At 25.7% G+C, this 22,756-nt stretch overlaps 1 protein-coding gene and 1 long non-coding RNA gene across 7 annotated transcripts in view; both read right to left on the reverse strand.

Annotated features, from left to right (window-relative positions):
* Positions 1–3,444: 3,444 nt before the first annotated feature.
* On the reverse strand, positions 3,445–11,486 carry LOC100205183 (uncharacterized). 2 transcript variants are annotated; one of them, XM_065802830.1, is made up of 8 exons: positions 11,055–11,486; positions 6,713–6,784; positions 6,529–6,622; positions 6,328–6,411; positions 6,065–6,233; positions 5,211–5,593; positions 4,263–4,486; positions 3,445–4,137 (listed from the first exon to the last, which is right to left on the reverse strand). In XM_065802830.1, exons 1-8 carry the CDS (start codon positions 11,220–11,222, stop codon positions 3,889–3,891), a joined length of 1,443 nt encoding a protein of 480 aa, XP_065658902.1. In that variant the 5' UTR covers positions 11,223–11,486; the 3' UTR covers positions 3,445–3,888. The 2 variants fall into 2 exon arrangements, with proteins under 2 accessions (XP_065658902.1, XP_065658901.1); XM_065802829.1 differs by lacking the exon at positions 11,055–11,486 and adding an exon at positions 6,962–7,702.
* Positions 11,487–12,547: 1,061 nt separating this feature from the next.
* LOC105843808 (uncharacterized) overlaps positions 12,548–22,756 on the reverse strand; it is a 13,476-nt gene continuing 3,267 nt past the window's right edge. Inside the window, exons 1-3 of one of the 5 annotated variants that reach the window (XR_010639892.1) lie at positions 14,716–15,106; positions 13,029–13,102; positions 12,548–12,907 (exon numbers count right to left, since the gene is read on the reverse strand). This is a non-coding gene — a long non-coding RNA (uncharacterized LOC105843808). The other 4 variants (XR_010639894.1, XR_010639893.1, XR_010639895.1 and 1 more) reach the window with 4 other exon arrangements.

A 22,756-nucleotide genomic window follows, 5' to 3' on the forward strand; every position in this document is an offset into this window, starting at 1 on the left:
TGTCAACTTCAAATTCTTGTGAATTATTGTTTGCTAAGCTTGTACTACTTATAGATTACATTGTCAATAATTTTTGATGATTGTGAATGCATGGGAACAATACAAACATACAAATTTTAAAAATTCTGTCGACGCTCGTAAAATCTGCTAATTAGAAAAACTAATTAATTAAGCTAGAATACAATTTTTTCCTACAGGAAAACAAGTTTATCTAACAACTTGTAATAACACGTGTAATAACACTAGTTAATCATACTAAACTTAAATAAGTTTTGCTTTTCACAAGCAAGGGTCTCATAATAAAACAAGTGCTAAATAGTGTACATAGCTCAAATAAAACATATGCAACTAATAAAAGTTAGTTGCTGTTAAGCAAAATTAGGTATCCATAGCAACTAAATAAAAAATATATTCACGTTTTTAAAAAGCGCGACCTCATATTGGTACTTATAAAAAGTTTGGTAAACATAGCACTCGTAAAAATATCTGCAAATACCAAAACTAGATTTTTGCTATCCGAAATTTAGTATACATAGCAACGAATTAAAAAAATAACACCTTCATAAGAAGCGCAGACATCATATTATTACTCATCCTACTTTTAGTCAATATAGCCCTAATATTAAATTAGTTATGAATTTTGTCCAGTAAAAGTGAATTCTGGCCCACAGTGCAAAGGCAGGGATATGTGAATGCAGCTGAGCCTAATCCAAAAAAAGCATTTGCAAGTTTCATGTCCACAATTGCAGTAAAGGCAACACTTTAATGACGAAGTAACTCTAAAATTTGCTTCAAATTCTCATAAGATTTTTTTCACAAACTCAATAATTTCCAAGATCTTGAATTTCTTCGCTCCTGAGTCGATTGAGAAGATGCACCTTTTGAATAGAAAAACTTATGCTTTGTTTGTTCTTTTTGGCTATCCAATATATTCAAACAAACCTTGAGAAACCCACCACCTTCATCAATGCCTACTTTGATCATATAATCATTTGTTGGAGGATCTCGATAGTTAAGGATTTGTTCAACCAAACCAAAAATGTCATTATACAAAATATTATTACGAAACAAAATTTTCCAACCAAACCTGATTCAATTGATTTGCGCATTTTTTGTATAATAATTTACAAGATGTTAAAACTTACTACATAAAATACACTCTTTTTTAAAAGTAAGTATAAGGTCTTATAACTATTGTTGCTATCTCCTCTAAAATATATTGACAGCAGCAACAACAATAACATAAACAACAACAACAACAACAACAACAACAACAACAAAAACAATAATAAAAACAAAATAATAAAATAATGAGAATTAATTCAATTAGTTAAATACTAAAACTTGATTAGTGTTGAGGAAAATGTAAATTTTGGTTAAGAAGACTAATTTAAAAATTAAATAACTAAGATCTCATCTAGATGTCATGGATTTAAAAATTAAATAACTAAGATCTCATCTAGATGTCATGGATTTAAAAACTAAATAACTAAGATCTCATCTAGATGTCGTGGATTTAAAAGTTAAATAACTAAGATCTCATCTAGATGACATGGATTTAAAACTAAATAACTAAGATCTCATCTAGATGATATGAATTTAAAAACTAAATAACTAAGATCTCATCTAGATGTCATGGATTTGAATATATTGAAACAATTGTGAAACTATCAATGTCAAATCAACTGTTTCAGAATCCAGAACATTTTATCTCCCGCATTCTTTATGTTTTTTGATTTGCTAAAAAGACTTTTATATTAGAAAGACGCAGCAGAGCGCTAAAAGTTCTTCTAAATTTGTATAATACAACACCTAATTTATTGTTAAAATATTTTTCCAAAATCGAGATTATAAAAAACTTAAAGTTTTGAAAAATTTGTATTACACAAATTAAGTACAAGTGTACTAAACCAACAACATTTTTCTTGTGAAGAAAAGAATTAATGAAACTTACTCTTATGTACTTGTGTACTGAAAGAATTTTACACGATTCATGTCCAAGGGCATCTATTATCTCAGGTTTTAAATAGGGAGTAGCAGCTACCTTATTAATTCACAAATTGTCAAAAGATTTTTATCAAAAAATAAGTTGTTCAAGCAATAACAAAACAGTTATTTGTAGAACAACCTCTACAAACTTACCACTAATTCTAAGTTCACTTAAAATAACTTTTACTTATACTCTAGCTAAAAAATGTAAGTTGATGGTTTTAAGAGAGAACGTTGCTTATCTATAATGTCAATCTGAACCAAACTTGGTTGACTATTGATTAGCTTTTTTAGCACAATGCACTGTGCTAAAAAATTTGTGACAATGTAATCTACAATTTACTTTACCAAAGTTTTTTGTTTTTTGAGGTTTTTTTGTTCATCTTTTTTTTGTTTAAGACCTCAATCTGTTGATAAATGTCAAGTTTTAAATGTTTTTACATTTCTGTTAAGCTTTTTCTTAAAACTAATTTACACCCAACAAGGTCGCAAGTAAACACTATTCAAGTTGGGAGCTACCAGAAAATAAATAATATTGTTAAAGAGCAAGAAATAGGTTAACAAAAGACTTGAAAAACTGTAAACTATTTGAGTTGAGAAAACATAAAGGCATCAAAGAATTTAAGTAAGTAGAGGATTCAGTAAGAGTGTTTTTATTCATCAATGTAGGAGTATTGACAATATTAAAATAATTGTCGGCAATAAAGTCTTTCGTTGCTAAAGAAATAAAGAAGCAACGGAAGCCGAAGTGATTTGGATGTAACTTTACATACTCGAACTGTTTTTTATTATCTTTAGTGTTTTACAACTTATAGACTAAAAAACAAGAGGGCGATTATCAAATTTTTTTAAACATTTTTAGTAAAAAAAAAAAAATGCGATCAAAAAAAATCAAATGTCTTTTCATCATAATATATAAAATACTTTTTTCATTTTTCAAAATCTGTGAATTCTTTTGTTTGTTTTGCAAAGTGTATATTACCTAAGAAATATCGTAAATACTTCAAGTAGAAAACTTTTTTAACATCAAATCTAAGCCTAACAAGTTATAAAAATTTCATATTCTTCTAACGTGCTCATTGATTCATTTTGCAGAGGATGTCCTGTAAACTTTTTGTTTTAATGTTTCCAAGATAGCAAAATATACTACATTAAAACTTCTTGATATTAGTTTTATCTCAAAAACTCCTAAAAGACTTAAAAGGTGCTCAATTACCTTAATCAGTTACCTTGATAATCAAACCAAACAGCAACTCCGCATAGAAAATTTTAACTAAAAAAAAGTTATAAATCTAAAATTGTGAATAATTTATATAAATCGTCCAACATATCTTTAATAAGCTTGTAATTATGTCGAGTAATCGTCTAAACGTGCATGCGCGTGCGATTGCAAAACGATCATGATGGGTAAATAACAATAAAAAGGATATTTTATAAAATCTTTAGTAAAAGGCATGAAAAAAACAATATTTTTCTTTTTTCTTTTTACATACACTTCTTATTTTTTTAAAAGAAATATGTTGATGTCATTAAGACATCCTATATTTAAATATATGGTTAGACAATAAAAAGCTCAGCTTAAAATCATTAGAAGTCTAATATATTTACAAGCGTATCTTAATGGAGATCATATTAGCTAAAATTCTCTTTAAAATTACCGCCCTCAATATGAGAGCACCCATAACGAGTTTAACGCTTTTACAATCTTTGAAAAGATATGTAAATGCTTTAGCGTTTATGCTTTCCGTTTTATAATGATTTTGTTTTTTTCCATCTGATTTTGAATACTTTTGTCGCGAGTACTCATGGTTTCGTGAACACGCTACATGAGGTTTATTCTGATCTCAATCTGGAAATAATCATTTCAGATTTTCTTCATTATACATTAATACTTTAATATCACGTCGTGGAACCAGTATATACTGTTGTTTCTTGATTCGCAGCAACGGCCAAGTACACTTCGTTATTTGGCATACGAAGAAACTCCATGTCCCTTGACCAATTTGATTCTGTTTTTTGAAGTTTTACAAATGTAGTTCTAATATCGTCATACACATAAATAACTGGGTTACAATCATAGTTTATAACAGCTAAGTAAGTATAATTCCCATACTTGTTGCTAATTGTAGTTGTCGCAAAGTCTCTAGCCTAAATAGAATAAAAAAGAAAGGGTATGAAAATCAAAAATATAAATCAAATTAAAAGTCATTGCGTTCAATTCTATTATTTTAATATTTTAATAAAATATGAAACAAGTTATTATTTACAAATACCTTGCACGATTCCACTTTTTGCCATTCTTCAAATTCCTTTCCATTCCATTTAAAAATAACTGAAAAAGCTAAATCGAATTGAGCAACAGCCAAAAAATGCTCTTTTCCTGCTTTAACATAAGTCAAACCATATGGTCTAATTTCCATCAAAAGATTTTTAAATGGAACAAAGTTTCCCTCTATATACTCGTACAAATATGTAAAGTTATCTTTACTTGTTGTGCCTAAAAAACGATTATAAGGAGAAATTATAATGTGTAGTTGCAAACATTTTAGTTTTCAAGTTTATAAGTTCAAGAAAATAATAAAAATCACATTCTGAATTAGACACCGCCATTATGAGAGGTTATTTAGGAGAATAAAACCAATTTTTTTATTATTGTTTCAGTAGTATTTTCATATATCCAGACTCCTAAAATGCTCTGAATGTTATTCATAATACGAATAACATTTGGAGCATGTCTCAAGACAAATGCTCTAAATGAATAACATTTAGAGCATTTTAGGAATCTAAATGTATCAAAACACAACTGAATAATAAAAAATGGCCAATTGCTATACATAATTGTTGAGATACAGTCATTATTGTTTAAATACTAGAGTAGCATAATTTAATAAAAACACAAAACTCGTCTCGCTTTTTATAAAATGATTAGTTAAAATTTTTTTATATTTTTCTAAATTTGAACCTTGTGAATTTAAATGATGCAGAAAAAAAAAAAAATTAATAATAAATAAATTGTTATATCTTTATTAATACTCTAGAGAATAGATTTTCTGGTTATATTACGACATTTCCGGTTATCAGTTACGGTTATTAGTTAAGATCTGCAATATTTAAGCGTGTGACACAAATTGCATTATTATAATAAAGATCTTACATGGCCTTTATTTGTGTAATACAAAGCGCGTTGAAAAGCAAAAACGTAGTTTAATATAAAAACCTACCAACAACGGACAGAAAAGCACGATTTCCAATATGAAATGCTTCAATATCAGTTCCAGTAACTTCAATCTTGCTATGTTCAACAAAAGCACCAGATTTCCAAGTAAATATAGAAGAAGTGCGACCATATATTGAAACAAATGCAATGAAAATATGTCCATCTTGTTGAATTGTTGTTACACTAAATGCCGTAGCTATTTCAAGTCTTTGGAAGAGTTGAATGTCTTTGTTATATGAAGAAGACATTTTGTAAATGAATGAATATCCAGGAGCGTTGTTACTTTGCATTGCGTTGCAAGCAATTACGATATAGAGTTCTCCCATCCATTCAAACGAGGTCCACTTGCGAGCAAGTGGAACTGTTAATATAGACTTTTCAACAAATCTAAGTAAATAAATTTAATACTAATTAACAAATTGAATAGTCTACTATAAATATACAATAAAGATTAATTGAATTTGATAAATTCTATTTTGCACATTTAATTATATATGCGTACAAATATTAAATTCAATAACTAAATATTTTAATTTATTATTGATATATTTTTTGACACATTAAAGAGTTGTCAATAAAGCTTAATAATAATAATAACTTAAGTTTAACCTTAGAAAACCACAACTTATAGATAAGATTTCTTCTAATTTTAGGGATTTATCAAAGTAAATTAACTTGTTTCTTCTATAGAAACGCAAAAGTAACGGTTGACGCATTATCAGTGCTTTAAAAAATTTTTTTTTAAAAATCTTATAGGTTGACGTTTTTTTTTTCTTAAAAAAAAAAAAAAAAAAATAAGAAGATTTCTCACTAATGTCAAGGAAAACATGTCAAAAAACAAAAAATAAAAACTCTTACGCATTTTCTGCCCATTCAAAAAGTGTAAATGTTTTTCCACTCAACTGAGAAACGCCAAGGTAGGTGTTTCCTTGCCACTGAAAAGAATGCAAGTCCCATGTATCTGCATATAAAGACTGTATTTTGCGAGTCTCGTAAAACCGAGGTACTTTTGATATAAATTCCGGCACTAGACGAATATAAATCTCAGTAATAAAAACGACAATAATAAGATAACTTAACAACAGTATTTCATTTAAGATTACAAGTCTTTTTTTATTTACCATCCGGTTTTATTATTAATTCTTTATTTTTGTCGCTGGCTTCTTTTGTTGAAACGGTTTTATCAATTGGCTTACCCAAGTTGCCTAAATAAAAATAAATCTATACATAAAATGCTAGATACATATTATATATACATACATCACTTTAAATAATCAAATATTAGGATAATGAAATAGATGTAATGTAAAAATAAATGTAACCTAAACGCATGCAATATAGATTCGTTCCGTCTGATGTTATATATTCACCAGCTGTGCATACAGGCAATTTAACAGAAACCGTCCCAGCTTTCACCTAAAAGTTAGTAAAGTTAATAATGATAAAAAATTCGACTTCATTCATATTTACAATTTAATTAAACAAAAAAAAAATTAACGTTCTCACGTTTTCAAAACTTTTATCCTTGGAATTTCGTATTAATCGTTCGATTTTTTCTTCCAAATTTTTTACTTGTTGCTGAGAAAAAAAAGGGGAGATATTATTATTATAAAATTAAATCACATAAATTGAAAAAAAAAAAGCGTTTTAGAATGGTCGATAATTGCAAAAAAACAACGATTATAAAAATTCATTTATCAAAATTATTCATTTATTTAACAAAATGCTACATTTAAAAAAACAATTTTTTCTTACTTTAAAGTTAATACGATCACGACTTATGTTTTTATTTTTTTCCGAGTTTCTAATTTTTCGAAGATCTACAACTTCAGATTGGTCAGTCCAACTTTTCTCAAAAATATTTCTAGCATCGTATGCATAGGGTAAAGTTATTAAAAGTATTAAAAAAAGCATTTCTCTCGATATTTATTTTTTCTTCTGCTTTACATGTAAATAATGTTCAAAAATACTACATTAGTTTTCTATGTCTTATTTATTTTTGCTGAAGATATACTTAATAATATGTTAACGTCGCACACCAAACGTTTTTTTTGACGATAAACCATATTAAACGTTCGCTAGTTAACACTAAAGATTAGGAAAGCTTTCTAATTCAATTATACATAACTGTAAATGGATTAAAGATTTTATTGTTAAATGATTACTTCATTTTAATTTGCTCAATGACAATAATTTCTTTTTTTTTTCATTACGAAATTTATATTACTATTGTAAAATACGTTTTACAGTTGTTGATTTATATTAATTGATTTCGTTCAATAGAGCTAAGTAGTAGTTAACCATAAGCAAATATGTCCCTTTTTTAATTTCAAATTTATATCAGACTATTTGGATACGAATTTAAAAGGGTATATTCGACTCTATTATGCTATTTTTAATAAATTTTAAAATTTCTAACGACTTTTAATACCCTTTTGAATCCAAAAATAATTTAAAGTCAAATCCCATTTGATCCAAATTGTAAATTATATTTTTGACAACTGTCTTAAAAAAAATAAAATTAAGAGGGTTTGGGAGGGAGGGGGGTTCGGAAGGTAGAGAAGGAGGAGCAATTAAGAAAAACTTTTTAAATTTATAGAAACCCAATGCTTTATTATTTAAATTTAAATTATACTACACAACTATGTTAATAACTTAATAAAAAAATTAATATTTATGTACCGAATTTTTTGTAAAAAAATAGTATGATTTTTTTCGTTTTTTTTAAATATTCACGAGCTATCTGCTGTTAATTAAATGTCGTAATCGTAAAGCTGCTTTTAATAAAGTGTCATTTGTATTATTTATTAGACATAAATAGTTAATGCAAAAATCTTTCTATGAAATCTTTATAGAAATATTTACTATAAAATAACATGTAATATAGTAATATGTGATTATAATGTTTTGCAGAGAGAATATTTTTATCTCCACAGAGCAGAACAAGTTTTTATTACTCGAAGATGAACATTAATATACAAATAAGTTAACACGTTTCAAACCATATCTTTTTTAGAGACGTCAACTAAAGACGGTTGTACAATACTATCGAAGCGTCCCATTAAAATAATATTAAAATTAATAACAATAATAAAATAATTATGTAACTTTCCATCAAATAAATTATTTCTTTTTTTTTTATTTTACATGATTTTTTGGATGTAATTTATTTTATATGGTTACATTATTGTTTATAATGTTTTTAAAAAAAACCTTTTAAATGTTGAACTTTAGATCTGGTCTGTTGATTTCTTTATTATTATCTAGGGCAAGTAGTTAAATCAATAAAATTATTGAGAGAAAGCCTGAAACTTTTATGTAGTTGATCACTTTCAACACCTTCCTCTACGGAAATATTATTTATGAAACATTGCATTGTTGAAGAAGAAAAATTATTTACACAAGTCATATCGATTCCTGCCTTTTAATTGATGCTAAACCTTTATAATTTGCGTAATAAATCACATATTATGCCACATCCATTTTAGCTTCTTTTAACTTTGAAGCCGTGAATATCTGTCTTAATATTTTTACCTTTTTACGATAAAGAAAGCTTTTAATATTTTTTTAATATTAGTTATGTCGTCGATTTCTTTCCTACAACTTGTTTGTGTATAAAAGTCTTCGAACGATGCAAAAAAAGAAGCCGTGGCTAGAGTATAGACAAACAAATTTTCGTATATAACAACCATTTCTTATCTTAACAAGGAGAACTGAGCAAATCTACCGCTATAAAAGTCTTTGTTTTTTGATTAAATACTTCATGTTTGATTTGTATTGTTTTAGATATTTTATTCGATCAATGAAAAAGAAAAAAATATGCGGGACACGGTTTGAAGGGATAAATTACGTTTGTTATCCTAATTTACTAAAATTGTAACGCAATGTATAAAGATTAAATTTTTTACCCTTATGCGTATATTTTGCAATAGTTATATTTTAGATTTTCTTATGATGTTTTTCAGCTTATCTATTTTGATTTTCTGCAAGTATGTTTTCTCACATTTTATTAAGAATAACTGCCTATTAGATACAGTATTTTACGGTAAATAGTGACTTTTTTATTCCTTCGCTCAACTTTATCACATTCACAATCACTACGTGCTAAAGTTTGGTCAAAATTGATTAGATAAAAATGATACAATTAAAACTTGGTCAAAAATGGTCCCCAAGATCTAGGTTAAACGTTACCAAATATTCTAAAACATTCCGTGATGCTTTCGACCGCGACATGCTTTAGAATGCACCATGGACCAAAGATTTGTGCGTGTATGTATGTGTAATTTTTTTTGCAACTGTTTTCCTAATGTTTAGAATGTTTTTATTTGGTAGAAGCTCGCTTTCAAAAGCGTTTCAACTATTTCCACTTTTAAAAAACACACAAAAAAGAACTATTTCTTGGCTTAAAAATGTATAAATTAGATAAACACATATTTGTTATCCGGGTACATTATTTACATCGACAAAATAATTTATGAAGTTAATAACTTTTGTAGACATTTTCACAAGTTTATAGTGTCATTTACATAAGTGACAGACATGTAAAACTTCATAGTCCTATAAGACTTCTTTAAATACACACTCCTTTGGAGTAATTATGCAGAAATATACTCCTTTGGAGTAATTATGTAATAATCTTTAAATGCACACTCCTTTGGAGTAATTATGCAGAAATATACAGAATATCCGCGGAGAAAACAATTCTTACCACTAACAAATAGAAAGCTAGAAAATCAGAAGTTTGAAAAAACAAGTTAGAATGAGTTTGAAAAAAATTTATTTTATAACAAATTTATGAAACTTAAAAATCATCCTTAAAAAAGTTAATCCCCCCCCCCCCCCCCAAAAAAAAAAAAAAGACTCAAAAATATATAACATCTAATATTGCTTATATATCAATTTTATCATAAGGACAATTAAAAATATTATATAATCTCTAATATTCACCGTCAAAATGAATTTTGCTTTAGATATTTTGTTTCAGAACTTAAAATTTTTTAATAACTTAAGAACATTTAACATTTTCAAGTCGCCATTTTCGTTTCTTCCTTTCTTGTTTTTGTTTTTATTTTAATGTCAAATAATTTTGATTTCTTCATTGATAGCTTGACTTTGAAATAAAAAGGCTTTAATGATAGGTGTGTTGTTTTGTTTTTAATTTTTTAAATAGTTGCTAATGTCCAAATTAATTTTTATACCAGCTATTTTCGGTTAAAAAACTATTACCACCGTATCTTCAATAACTTTGCAAAAAAAAAAAAATAATAATAATAATTGTATGACTTTTGATGTTGCCATTCTTTCTTCAAATAACGCGATGCTTATATAGCAGCTTAGAAACATGCACAATTTAAATTGTTTTGTTTTTTTGGCTTAAATTTTTGACGGAACGAGATTAATAATTTTCTTAAAATTTACCGGAAACAATGTTTTGTTTTGGAGTTCTAAAATTACTCTGAAGACATTTGTTTTTCTGAAGTCAAAACTTAAAACAAAATAATGATTTATGCTAATATAAATTTTTAGATGTATAAGTTATATATAAATTTTTAGATATATATTTATATCTATATGTATATGTATAAGTGAATTTTAACTGAATCTCTCGTTATGGATGTTAATTGGATCCATCCCCCACAAACTTTTTGAAGAAAAAAAAGAGCTATTCAATAAAACTTTTGAGCAAAACACTGCAAGCCATTAAATGATTTAATTTATTGCTTTATTTCTTCCATGATGTTGTATTTAAATGATTTCATAATTCTTCTATTTTATTTTCTTCTATCCTAATTTTTTTTATTTTTTTACAAAAAATTGTAATAAAGTTATGTTTGAATAAAAAATTTACCTTTAATGAATCAAGTTCTCCTTCGCATACTTTCTTACAGCCTTTTTTTGTTGCTCTAGTTGAATTCAAAAGAAAAATTAAGCTTAGTGAAATGTACATGGTTTTAAACATAAGATATTGTGTGCCAAACGCCATCATCAAAACAACTTGAGCGAATAATATAGACATCAATTTGCAGCAAATCACCACATCTGATTTTCAAAAGACGAATCTTCGTTTTTATCAGATTTATACACGAGGTTCATGAATAGTATAGTAAACAGCACTTTGGTTAGTTCGTACGAACTGTTTTATTTAATTTTTACTGTTTTTTCTGAAAAACAAATTTGTATTATACATTAGGTAAGTCACGATATAATTTTATTACAATACATCAAGTATGTTGAGTTTGCTAAATTTAGATTGGTTAAATAACGTTTAATCTTAATGATTCTTAAATAAAAAACAAATGACTTGATTGGAATTTTTACGTTTTTGCTTTATCTAATGTGGTATTCCGCCTAAAAAATAAATTAACCAGAAGCGGAAAAAGGTAAATAATATAAGTAACTTTAACTTTATTTTTACTTCCTTAATTATTAACAAAAAATTGCAACAAAACCTGATTACAATTGCAACAAAATCTGATACAATGAATGAAGCGAATAATAAAAATCATCAAAAAGCTTTTAAAAGTATTTTTTCCAGTTATTGAAATAAACTATTAAGCAATATTCTTCTATATTACAGAGTTGTAATAAACTCATAAAACTTACAATAAACTCATAAAACTCAGAAGCGTCATGCCACTTCTGTTTTATATACACAGATACATTTATAAATGTGTAAATTATATATATATATATATATATATATATATATATATATATATATATATATATATATATATATATATATATATATATATATATATATATATATCTGTAAATACATGAGAGAAAGCGAGGAGAAAATGATATGTATCTTGATATGTAAATTACAAATATTGTCTATATTTTTCATAACTTTTTTTTTTCCAGATTCATTTTATACTTACTTTTTATCATTTACTTTTTTCGTTTTAACCGATTAAAAAAAAAAAAATTGAACGAATAATTTGAAATAAGTTCTATGCAACTTTTGCAAATTTTCTTAAATTTGCTCATTTAATTTTATAAAATGAAAGATTATTTAATATTGATTTCCTTTCTCGTTATCTTCTTTATATACTCAGGAAGTACACATTAATTAGGTTACCATTGATTTGGTATACAAACGAATTTCATTTTTAAACGGCACTTCTTCAACTTTAGTACCAAAACCATTACACATAAATTTTCAAACTTTCAAAATACGCCACTAATTTTTGCTTTTGGTGTTAATAATTGTTAACATTAAATGTGATATTGAAATATGTGCTAACACAAAAAATCAAGATATTTACATAAGTATAATTAGATGTACATAATTTTAAAATATTTTTTCATTTCCATTTTAACAAAATACTTCATAAATTATTTTTTTTTCACCCACGTTCGATCCTTTCAAGTTTTACTTAAAAAAGCTCGGCTTTTGTTTTGCAAACATAATTATTTACTTGATCTCTTCTTATGTGGCTTATAAGGTTTTCTTTTCATTTCGTAAACGTATATTTTTCGCACAAATCTCTTCTAATAATAGTGGAGATTACACGGCTTTTTGTTTTTCCCAAACAAATTTCTTTAACTCAAACTCTTTGTATAATTTCGTAGTTTTCTCGGTTTTTCGCAAACATTCTACTAAATGTGCAACTTTGAATACTTTTTTTTACTACTTTGAATAAATTTTTCACCGATTTACAAATCTTTGATACAAAATCGCTTCCTAATAAGATTCTGTAACAACAACAACAACAACAAAACTTATTGACGTATTATTACAACTATCAATATACTATTATAACCTTTGTCAAAATGTTTCTTATTTAAAAAAAAAAAAAATACAAAAAAAACATACCGTTTTCATACTCTACGTTAAAGAGCGACGGTTTCCGTGGATTAGCATCCAAGCCAGAATATTTCAAAAGATATCTATAGATTATACATAGAAGGATTGGTTCTTATTTAAAATTATTTAAGACATGCACTGAGTCGTGACTTTGTCACATACTGAGTAAAAAATACATATACCGTTACATGATATACTAACCAATCATTTTTCCGGTTTATTAAAACTTTGTTGAATATAGTATAATATATTTATAGAGTTACATAGAAATGTTTTAAGAAATTTTATTTTACAAACTCTTTTATTTTATTTCTTATTCTTCTATAAATATATTATGAAAAAATTTAAATATTTCATAAAATAATATATTATGGAAAAAAAAATGTTTATACGTTGAAAGAAAGTATTATAGAATTTCACAATATTTTCATATCTTATTTAAATTTTGTTATCAATTTTATTATGCTAATTTCATATTTTTTTTGGAATAACATATGCAAAAAGCGAGTTTAAAATGTTTTTCTTTTCCAAAAACAAAAGCAAAGCATGCAACGCGTTTTTCACGCCACGCGTTTAGCGCGTGTTTTTTGTTTTTACGCGAGCGTTAGTATATAAATGTATGGATACTTGAGCGTATGCGAGAAATTATAAGTAGCTAATAAAATACTATCTACTTACTATTATTGTTCAATGTGCTGTATTCCAAATCAGGAATATTTTTTTAGTTCCCGTCAAACAACCTGGAGACAATTGTGGACAATGCTTGCTACCATAAAGTCGACCGCACAATTACTTTAGATTAATGTCAAAATTAGCCTAAACTTCTTTATACTTAATGTGAGAATTTACGTCATTTGTGCAAGCTTACTGAGATTTTTCCGAAGTTTCATCATAAAAGTTTATGAACATTTAGGTGAATACATATTCAACTATTAAAAAGATGTCTTAATAAGAAGTTTACAAATTATCAATAATTGAAAGCACGAATTGCAAACATTTTGTCTGGCGAGTTTTTTGTTTAAAAAAATATTTTTCAAATAAAAATTATATATATTTAGAATTTTTTTTTCTTAATGTGATAAATTATAAGAATAAAAGTTTTAAGCAACAACTATTTCACTTTTTATTATTTTTAAAAGTATGTAGTTATCTTCAATCTCTTTTGATCTCTCTTTTTAATCGTATTACATCTCCAAGATGATAATCTCGTCAAGTTGTTGTGATGTTTTAAAAAAAAAATCATTAGTCGCGCAATTAAAAGGCTTTTATGGTTTGTGACAACATATATTTGGTTAAAAATAATTATCAAATTAAAAAATTAAATTCAAAACAGATTTTATTTTCAATAAGCAATAACGCTCACCTATTTAACCACATTTAGATTTTATATTTTTATTTATTTTCTTTTTTTCTTTACTGCTTGATTAAAATCTTATGAAGCTTTTTTAATTCTGTATTTACGTTTTCAACTATTTTTGTTTTCTCAATATTTGCAAAACAATAACTTAAGACGTATTTGCTTTAAAACACCTGCGAGTTAAAAACGATATTTAGACGCAATTTTGCATTTAATTTTTTTTTTTTGTGTGTTGTTTTTTGTTTTCTTATTTTATAGTTAACATAAATAGTTTATTTATATTTGAAAAACTGGGGACAATTATTTTTAATAAAATAGAAATAATAAAAAATTACTTACAAGAAAAATTGAACTCTTCATTGAAGTTAATTCTATTATACGCGGAGTATAGTGATATATGACAAACTTAATGGAAGCAAATCCTTGATTTTTAGCAATTTTTTTTTATCATTATTATTTAACATGATGATAAAAATATTGCTCAAGCTTCAAGACCATATCGTTTAATTACTATTTTTTTAACAGTCTTATCAATAACAGTCTTAAGGAGCAGATTTTTTAACATCAAACAAACATACCAAAAAAAAAAAATAGATTTTAAAAACGTACTTTCACTCGTTTATAATTTTAACCAAACCGAATCTCAATTTATAGCGAAATTTTTAGCTCGCCTTATTTTTTGTTATAACTGCATCTATATATACGTAAAATTATACTTTGTTTCAACTCGTTTAAAATAAATAAGACTAATCATTCTTCACTGATTTTGAATAATCGAGATAAATAATAATGGAAATTATTTTTAATTACGATGCCAAAAAACAACAAAAGCATAAAATGACGTAAATTCTTTTTGAGAAATAGGCTCTTTAAAATCAATTTCTGCTCGGAAAGAAAAAAAGATATAATACGCAATAAAATATAGTAGGCTAAAAATATATCCATGAAAAATTTGTTTGAGAAATGCTTTTACTAAATGTTAAATTTCTACTATAGAAACCAATCAGCAGAGCATTCATATTATAGCTTTATATAAAAATGTTCAACAACTTTCTATAAAACAGTCCGTAAGTTTGACTAATATCAATAAGTAATTAACGAACTAATTCTTTTGTTACGTTGCGTTTAATAGAAATTACAAAGATAGAAAAATATCGGGAAAGTTTTTATATTTGTATTTATCCTAATAATTTGTGATTGTAAAAAGTAATTGACAAATTTTTAACAGTACTTTACTGGTTTTGTTTTAATCATCAAAAATTAAATATTTTTTTTCTGTATACTTTTATTGAACAAGTTACAAAAATTAAAAATATAACTTTAAAAAAATATTGAATAAATAACCTCTCTCAAAAAAGTTCAGAGAAAAAATAGAAGATAAATATGACTTAATAAATAATATAGTCTATATAAAGGCCAATTAAATACAGTTTACTTTTTATTTCATTAAAAAAAAAAAACTAGTTTGGGAAACGTTGACGAGATTGCTTACATACAAACATGCACACATACATACATACATACATACATACATACATACATACATACATACATACATACATACATACATACATACATACATACATACATACATACATACATACATACATACATACATACATACATACATACATACATACATACATACATACATACATACATACATACATACATAAATACATACATACATACATACATACATACATACATACATACATACATACATACATACATACATACATACATACATACATACATACATACATACATACATACATACATACATACATACATACATACATACATACATACATACATACATACATACATACATACATACATACATACATACATACATATTTACATACATACATACATACATACATACATACATACATACATACATACATACATACATACATACATACATACATATACACATATATAAATATCGTAGCTTTGTAATAAATTGCATTTACTACACAATTTCACGATAGCTACATATACAGCTTTGTAACAAATTACAATATAAAAAGAACCGTGGCTAAGCTACCCTACACCCCATTCCTTTTTTTGATATGTAGTCATTCATTTCATTTTGTAGTTTTGCAGATATCAAAAAAAAGTTTAAAACTTTTTATAAACCTTACTAAAATCACTAAATTTGAAGTTTTTTAAAAATTTGACATACTAAATATCAAATATATTGAATCAAAAAAAAAAATTTTTAATTATAATTCTTCCTCCTTTATATTTATATATATATTATAATTATATTTTAGTATGTATTATTATATTTATATTTTAGTCGTATTTTAATTATTTTTTAATGTTTTTAATTTTTTTTTTTTTTTTTTTACTATTTCTTCGCTACGCAAAGTAGTTTCAATAAAAAGTAAGCAAACGTTCGCAATACGTGTAACAGTATCGTCATACTAACGTCACACTTTTTACAATATATAAGTTAATAAACTTTTTTCAGAAAAATTTATACAACTATGGCAAAGTCATCAAACAAATTTGAGTATTTAAAAAAAATTTGCCAAACAGTTATTATTATTTTTAAATCTGAAGTTTTTTGAATAACTCTTCTATACGTAATTAAATTTTTTGCTGTACGTAAATAAATTTTTTGCTGTATGTAATGTTTTCATTGTATTGTTGTATTTAATGTTTTTATTGCCTGTGTGTAACTAGATTTGTTGTAGCTGTATTGAACGAGGGTTGTTATCTGGAAAATATCAAAAAATTTTGCAAAAATAAAACTCACTCTAAAGGATATTGATAAACAAAATTTACTTTTTTTATATGCGCAAAATGCTAGAGTTATAATAATGAAAAAACTTAAACAAATTGTTTTTGATAAAATTTTATCTTTGGCTATCGCAATATTTCAGTTTTTTTTTTGAAATTTTTTTTTTGAAATGGTAAGAAAAATTAACAATTTATTTCGAAATAAAGTTTTTCGATTATGTCACTTTTAGAATTGCTTCTTACATAACTTTTGAAACACGTCATATCGTGGGGGATAATGCAAATCCGCGTGGCTAGCAATCGATATACTGCGTATCTGCACTACAAATTTTTTACTGGAGAAAGTTAAAACTTTATATATTTTTTATTTTAACAGATTTTGGGTTCATTTTAGCATAGTGAGTATTATGCATGTTCTTTGTAACGTCAACAATAGATATTTGGTGTTAAAGTTATTATAGTATTATAATTCCAATTATAGTAGCCAATGCTAGTTACGCGGATTCGCACTATTCCCGACAATATTTAACAAGTTTTTTTTAATTTAACTAAATAATTACATACTCAATTTTTATTGTTATTTATTAGTGTCAATGGCGTATAAAATTTTTTATGAATAAACCAAGTTTTTTATAAAATATATTTCATTTCATTTAATGATATTTAATGAGCCGAAATTTAATAATTAAAATAACACAAATGACACTCTCATTTTTCCATTTTTTGTAGGAAAAAACGGAGTCAAATGCATGGTATCATGAAAAAGCGCCAAATAAAAATAACAAATCTGTAATATATTAAGGTGGCTACCCACTATTTAAATAAAATCTTTAAATGAACCCTTTTATCCCCCATATTTAAATATTTCAATTGCATTGGAATCAAATAAGACAAAAAAATACAAAAAATTTATAATTTCAATATTACGTCATTAATTATGTGCATAATTAACTCAAAAATAGCATATTTTCTAACAAGAATAACTCGTTTTCCAAATTAAGTGAAACTTTTCAAAAACCTTGCTTCTTATATGAACTGTGTGCTGAGTCAAAAATAAAACTGATATTTTTTATTTAATTCTCAGAAATTTACAATTTAGTATAAATCCCTGAAAAATGACCCTATTGACCCAAATTTTAATTTGAATGGGATACCATAGTATATATATTTTTGACTCAGCACATTCATCTAATTAAGTTTTATCTCTGTAAAAAATTTCAAAGAAAAATATTGAACGAAACCAAAGATATCTTTGTTAGAAGGTAGAAAATCTTTAAATGGAGAAAAACGCATCGGAAAAAAAATTCAAAACTAAAAAGCTACAAATTCAAATATGGTCTGATTTTAGTACTTTTGACCAATGTCATTTAGCTCGGGAGTAACTTAACTGTGTTGATAAGAACTTGGTTAAGGTACAGTAAAAATATGGAGAAAAAGTGCATATTAGTTCTGGAGAAAAAAAGTTTCAACTGTCACTAAGGCCGTTGCTAAGGAACTTTTGGTTTACCCCTTTTTAAAGAACAAAATTAGGGCAAACTTATAAATTTTTCTTCCATTGTTATATATTTTATTGTTTATAAAGGTTAAAACTTCCAAAAAAAAGAAAAAAAAAATTTTTTAAGACTTTTAATAGTGGGTAGCCACCTTAACGTAGAAAAATAAAACATCTTGATGATAATAAATAATGGAAAGCAAAAAGATGATTCAACAACCTGCTCATAAAGTTTTTGAAACATCTAATATCAAAATCAAGAAGTAGACGTTCGCAATCAAGATTTGGAATAAAAAGATGAAATGATTGAAAATTGAAATGCAAAATTTGAAGAAGTTTGATATATTTCAAGAATATGAAGAAATTTAATATTTTACACTGCTTCTCTAATAATAATAAAAAAAGCATTTTTATTTTCTCGGTCTCCTAGTTGTTATTGTTATTATTATTACTATTTTGATCATGCATTCAATAAAAAAAAATTAATTTATATGAAAGAAATAAAATATAAAAGATTTATGGTGATTACTAACTCAAGTCTTACATTTTAATAATAATACAAAAAGAGACTCAAAGAAAGTATGGGGTTGATAAAACTACCACTATAAAATAACTATCTTTTTATAAAATCCCTACTTTTTTTAAAAATTTCATCAAGTGTAATATTACGACATTTTTTTAATATAAATGATTTAAATGATGAAACATATTTTATAAATGTTATATATATATATATATATATATATATATATATATATATATATATATATATATATATATATATATATATATATATATATATTAAAATATATATACATATTTAAATTTTGAATTAGTGCCCATAGTATAAATAAATATCAAAACCCAGACTGCATTATATCAATATATAATTTATCAATAACTTTAGTTTAATGATGAAACATATTTTATAAATTTTTATAACATTTATAAAATATGTTTCATCATTTAAATCATTTATATTAAAAAAATGTCGTAATATTACACTTGATGAAATTTTTAAAAAAAGTAGGGATTTTATAAAAAGATAGTTATTTTATAGTGGTAGTTTTATCAACCCCATACTTTCTTTGAGTCTCTTTTTGTATTATTATTAAAATGTAAGACTTGAGTTAGTAATCGCCATAAATCTTTTATATTTTATTTCTTTCATATAAATTAATTTTTTTTTATTGAATGCATGATCAAAATAGTAATAATAATAACAATAACAACTAGGAGACCGAGAAAATAAAAATGCTTTTTTTATTATTATTAGAGAAGCAGTGTAAAATATTAAATTTCTTCATATTCTTGAAATATATCAAACTTTTTCAAATTTTGCATTTCAATTTTCAATCATTTCATCTTTTTATTCCAAATCTTGATTGCGAACATCTACTTCTTGAAAAAAAGAAAAAAATTGTCATGATATAATATCAAGGAGGTGAACGGTAATAAGAAAATTAACGGAGTAGTTAATTTCTTTCAATTTTGAAAATAAATTTTAAATACACTTTATTTATCAACTGGCTGTATCAATGATAAACCTTACTTAAGGCGTCCAAAAAAAATGTCAGCACGCAACGAAAACATGCTTTACATGCTAAGTAGACGCAGCACAAAAGCAGAAGTATCAGCTTTAATTGCAGAAATCAAGTAGACAAAATAGTTAGTCGTACGGCAATAAGTTATTACTCATGAAAGAATTAAGTTCGTCATGCCGTAAGAAAGTCTTTGTTGACGTCAACCAATCGCCAAAATAGAAAGAAATGGTGTAAAGAGCGTTTAAGTTGCTTAGTGGAACAATGAAAAATGATCATCTTTAGCAATGTGTTGAATTTTGAAATTTATCAACAAAAATAACAAGTGACTTGCTCACTGCAAAAATACGGAAAAATATTTAAAGCAAAACATACGTAGCCGTATTCAAAAAGATGACGGCTCTGTTGGCATATGAGGCTCTGTAGCATATCAGGCTCAGGCGTTGATTGTCATAAAATATACGAGGAAGATTATACCAGCATGGGCATTGTGATGTATTGGAAAATTCGCATATCACTAGTCGCGATTTAATTATTATTTTTGTTTGTTCTTTTATAAAAACTTTACAAGTACGGGATCGTAAACTTAAACTCATTCGTTTACAATGTATAAAATAAAACATCGAATTTATAATAAAAACTTTTTCAGTACAAATAATAAATTTAGCCCAAATAATAAAGATAAAAAGATACGTTGTTAAAAGAACGCGGGAAACTTGCAGATAACCTAATGGTCTTGTCATCAAGAAGCCGCTTTTAGTTTCGATATTTTTGTATACTCATTTTATAAAAAAATTACTGTCTTGAAGTTAATTTTTAGGACTTTTTAGTTTTTGTTTTAATATACTTTTGTAAAATTGAGGCTAATCAAAACTAGTTATTTCAACAAGCTGCATGTCATATAGATAATATTCTGAAAAGTAATATTTGACTAATGGCCTGGCCAACATGATTACCTGACTTAAATTTAATCGTAAATTTATGGAGCTAGATAGGAATATCAACTAACAAAATGAAAATAACTGGTCACAAAACGCTAAAAGTTAGGCTTTGGCTTGAAATATCAATCAAGATGATGGAAAACCTTATTGAATGCATGTATCAAAAACAGCCGGGGTCATATCCCGTATTAATATATTTCGTTTATGAAAAATTTGCGTTTAAAATTTATTGCATTTTTTTTCATTTATTTTTTGATTACTTGTGTTTAATATTTCATTTCAGTAAAATCTTGTGTTTTTTTTCTTAATTAATAATCGGCTAAGAAAAAAAAATAAAACAAAAAAAATGTGGTCCTGTATCGGTATTTTATAAACTTTTTGTACCAGCCTAAACTTTTCCGAAATTCTAAAATGACCAAAATGAATGAAGAAAAAGAAAAAAAATGAAAGAATACAGACTACTTAATTTAAGTGTTTTACTTAACATATTTATCGTATTAATTTACTCAACATTTTTACCGGGTTATTTACGCGCATCCAAGAAACTATATAACAAAAAAAAATTATATTTAGTGAAAACAAGGCATTAGTTTAGGCCTCATTGTTGGTGTAGTTTTCATTGAAGCCATTTCACACTACTTTTTTTATTATAGTTATTAAGGTGCTCCAAAAATACCTATCGGTCTGATCACAGAATACAACAGAGGAGCATTTAACCAGGAAGTTCACGCCTCCTTTCTTACCAATGTCGCTTATTGGGCTAGAACCAACGTTGAACCGCGAATCTCTTGGTTCTGAACCAAAACTCTAACCACTGCGATAAAGTTGCATATGGAAACTTTAAAACAACTATTGATTAGTAGTGTATTAGTGGTGTGGTTAGAAGTGGTGAATTACTATAGACGCCATAGATACAATACTACATATACCTTAAATATCGTTGTTTATATTATTTAAATTTTGGTAACCCTTTTCCCCAAAATTTCTAACGACTACAAAATGAAAACAAAAGGATGAAAATTTTTTTTTGGTTACAGAAAAGTAAAAAAAAAAAAAGGTTACGTACAGTCTGAAAATGTATTTTCAGACTGTACATAACCATTTTTTTAAAGTTAAGCTTTAATTATAACAGTCTAACAAACTCAAGTAACCAAAAATAACAACGATATTTAAGGTATATGTAGTATCGTATCAATGGCAAATGTATCAATGTAAACTCAAAAAATCTTTTATATTTGTATAGCTAATATAATTATGCCTTGGTAAGTATATTAATGCTTTCATGAGTTGTTACAGATGTTTTTTTATATCAATATTATAAAGATTTTATTAATGACTTTTAATATCAAACAACTTCTTCAATTGATATTTTAAAGATAGTTAACACTATTAAAGGCGGCAGAGATTAGTTTTTTAACCTTTAAAAATGTTTTCTGTTCATAACTCATATGCAAACAAAAATAACAATAAATCTCTGATTAGTTGAAGAAAAAACAAGATGAGAAGAATTTTATTTTTATATGAACTATGATTGGTTGAAATATTATTAACTGTAATATAGTTTACTTCTAAAGATGAATGCTTACTTGAAAGAATACAACTAATAAAATCTTTCAAAAAGTTAAATTATGTCTTTCATGATTTAAAATCCA

This window comes from Hydra vulgaris, chromosome 08 (assembly GCF_038396675.1).
Source record: "Hydra vulgaris chromosome 08, alternate assembly HydraT2T_AEP".
NCBI lineage: Eukaryota > Metazoa > Cnidaria > Hydrozoa > Anthoathecata > Hydridae > Hydra > Hydra vulgaris.

Coding starts and splice junctions, on each gene's coding strand:
- LOC100205183 (XM_065802830.1), bottom strand. CDS start 11,222: ATGTCTATATTATTCGCTCAAGTTGTTTTGATGATGGCGTTTGGCACA. Junction 6,623..6,712: donor AGGATAAAAGTTTTGAAAAC/GTGAGAACGTTA, acceptor ACTAACTTTTAG/GTGAAAGCTGGGACGGTTTC. Junction 4,487..5,210: donor TGCTTTTCTGTCCGTTGTTG/GTAGGTTTTTAT, acceptor ATCGTTTTTTAG/GCACAACAAGTAAAGATAAC.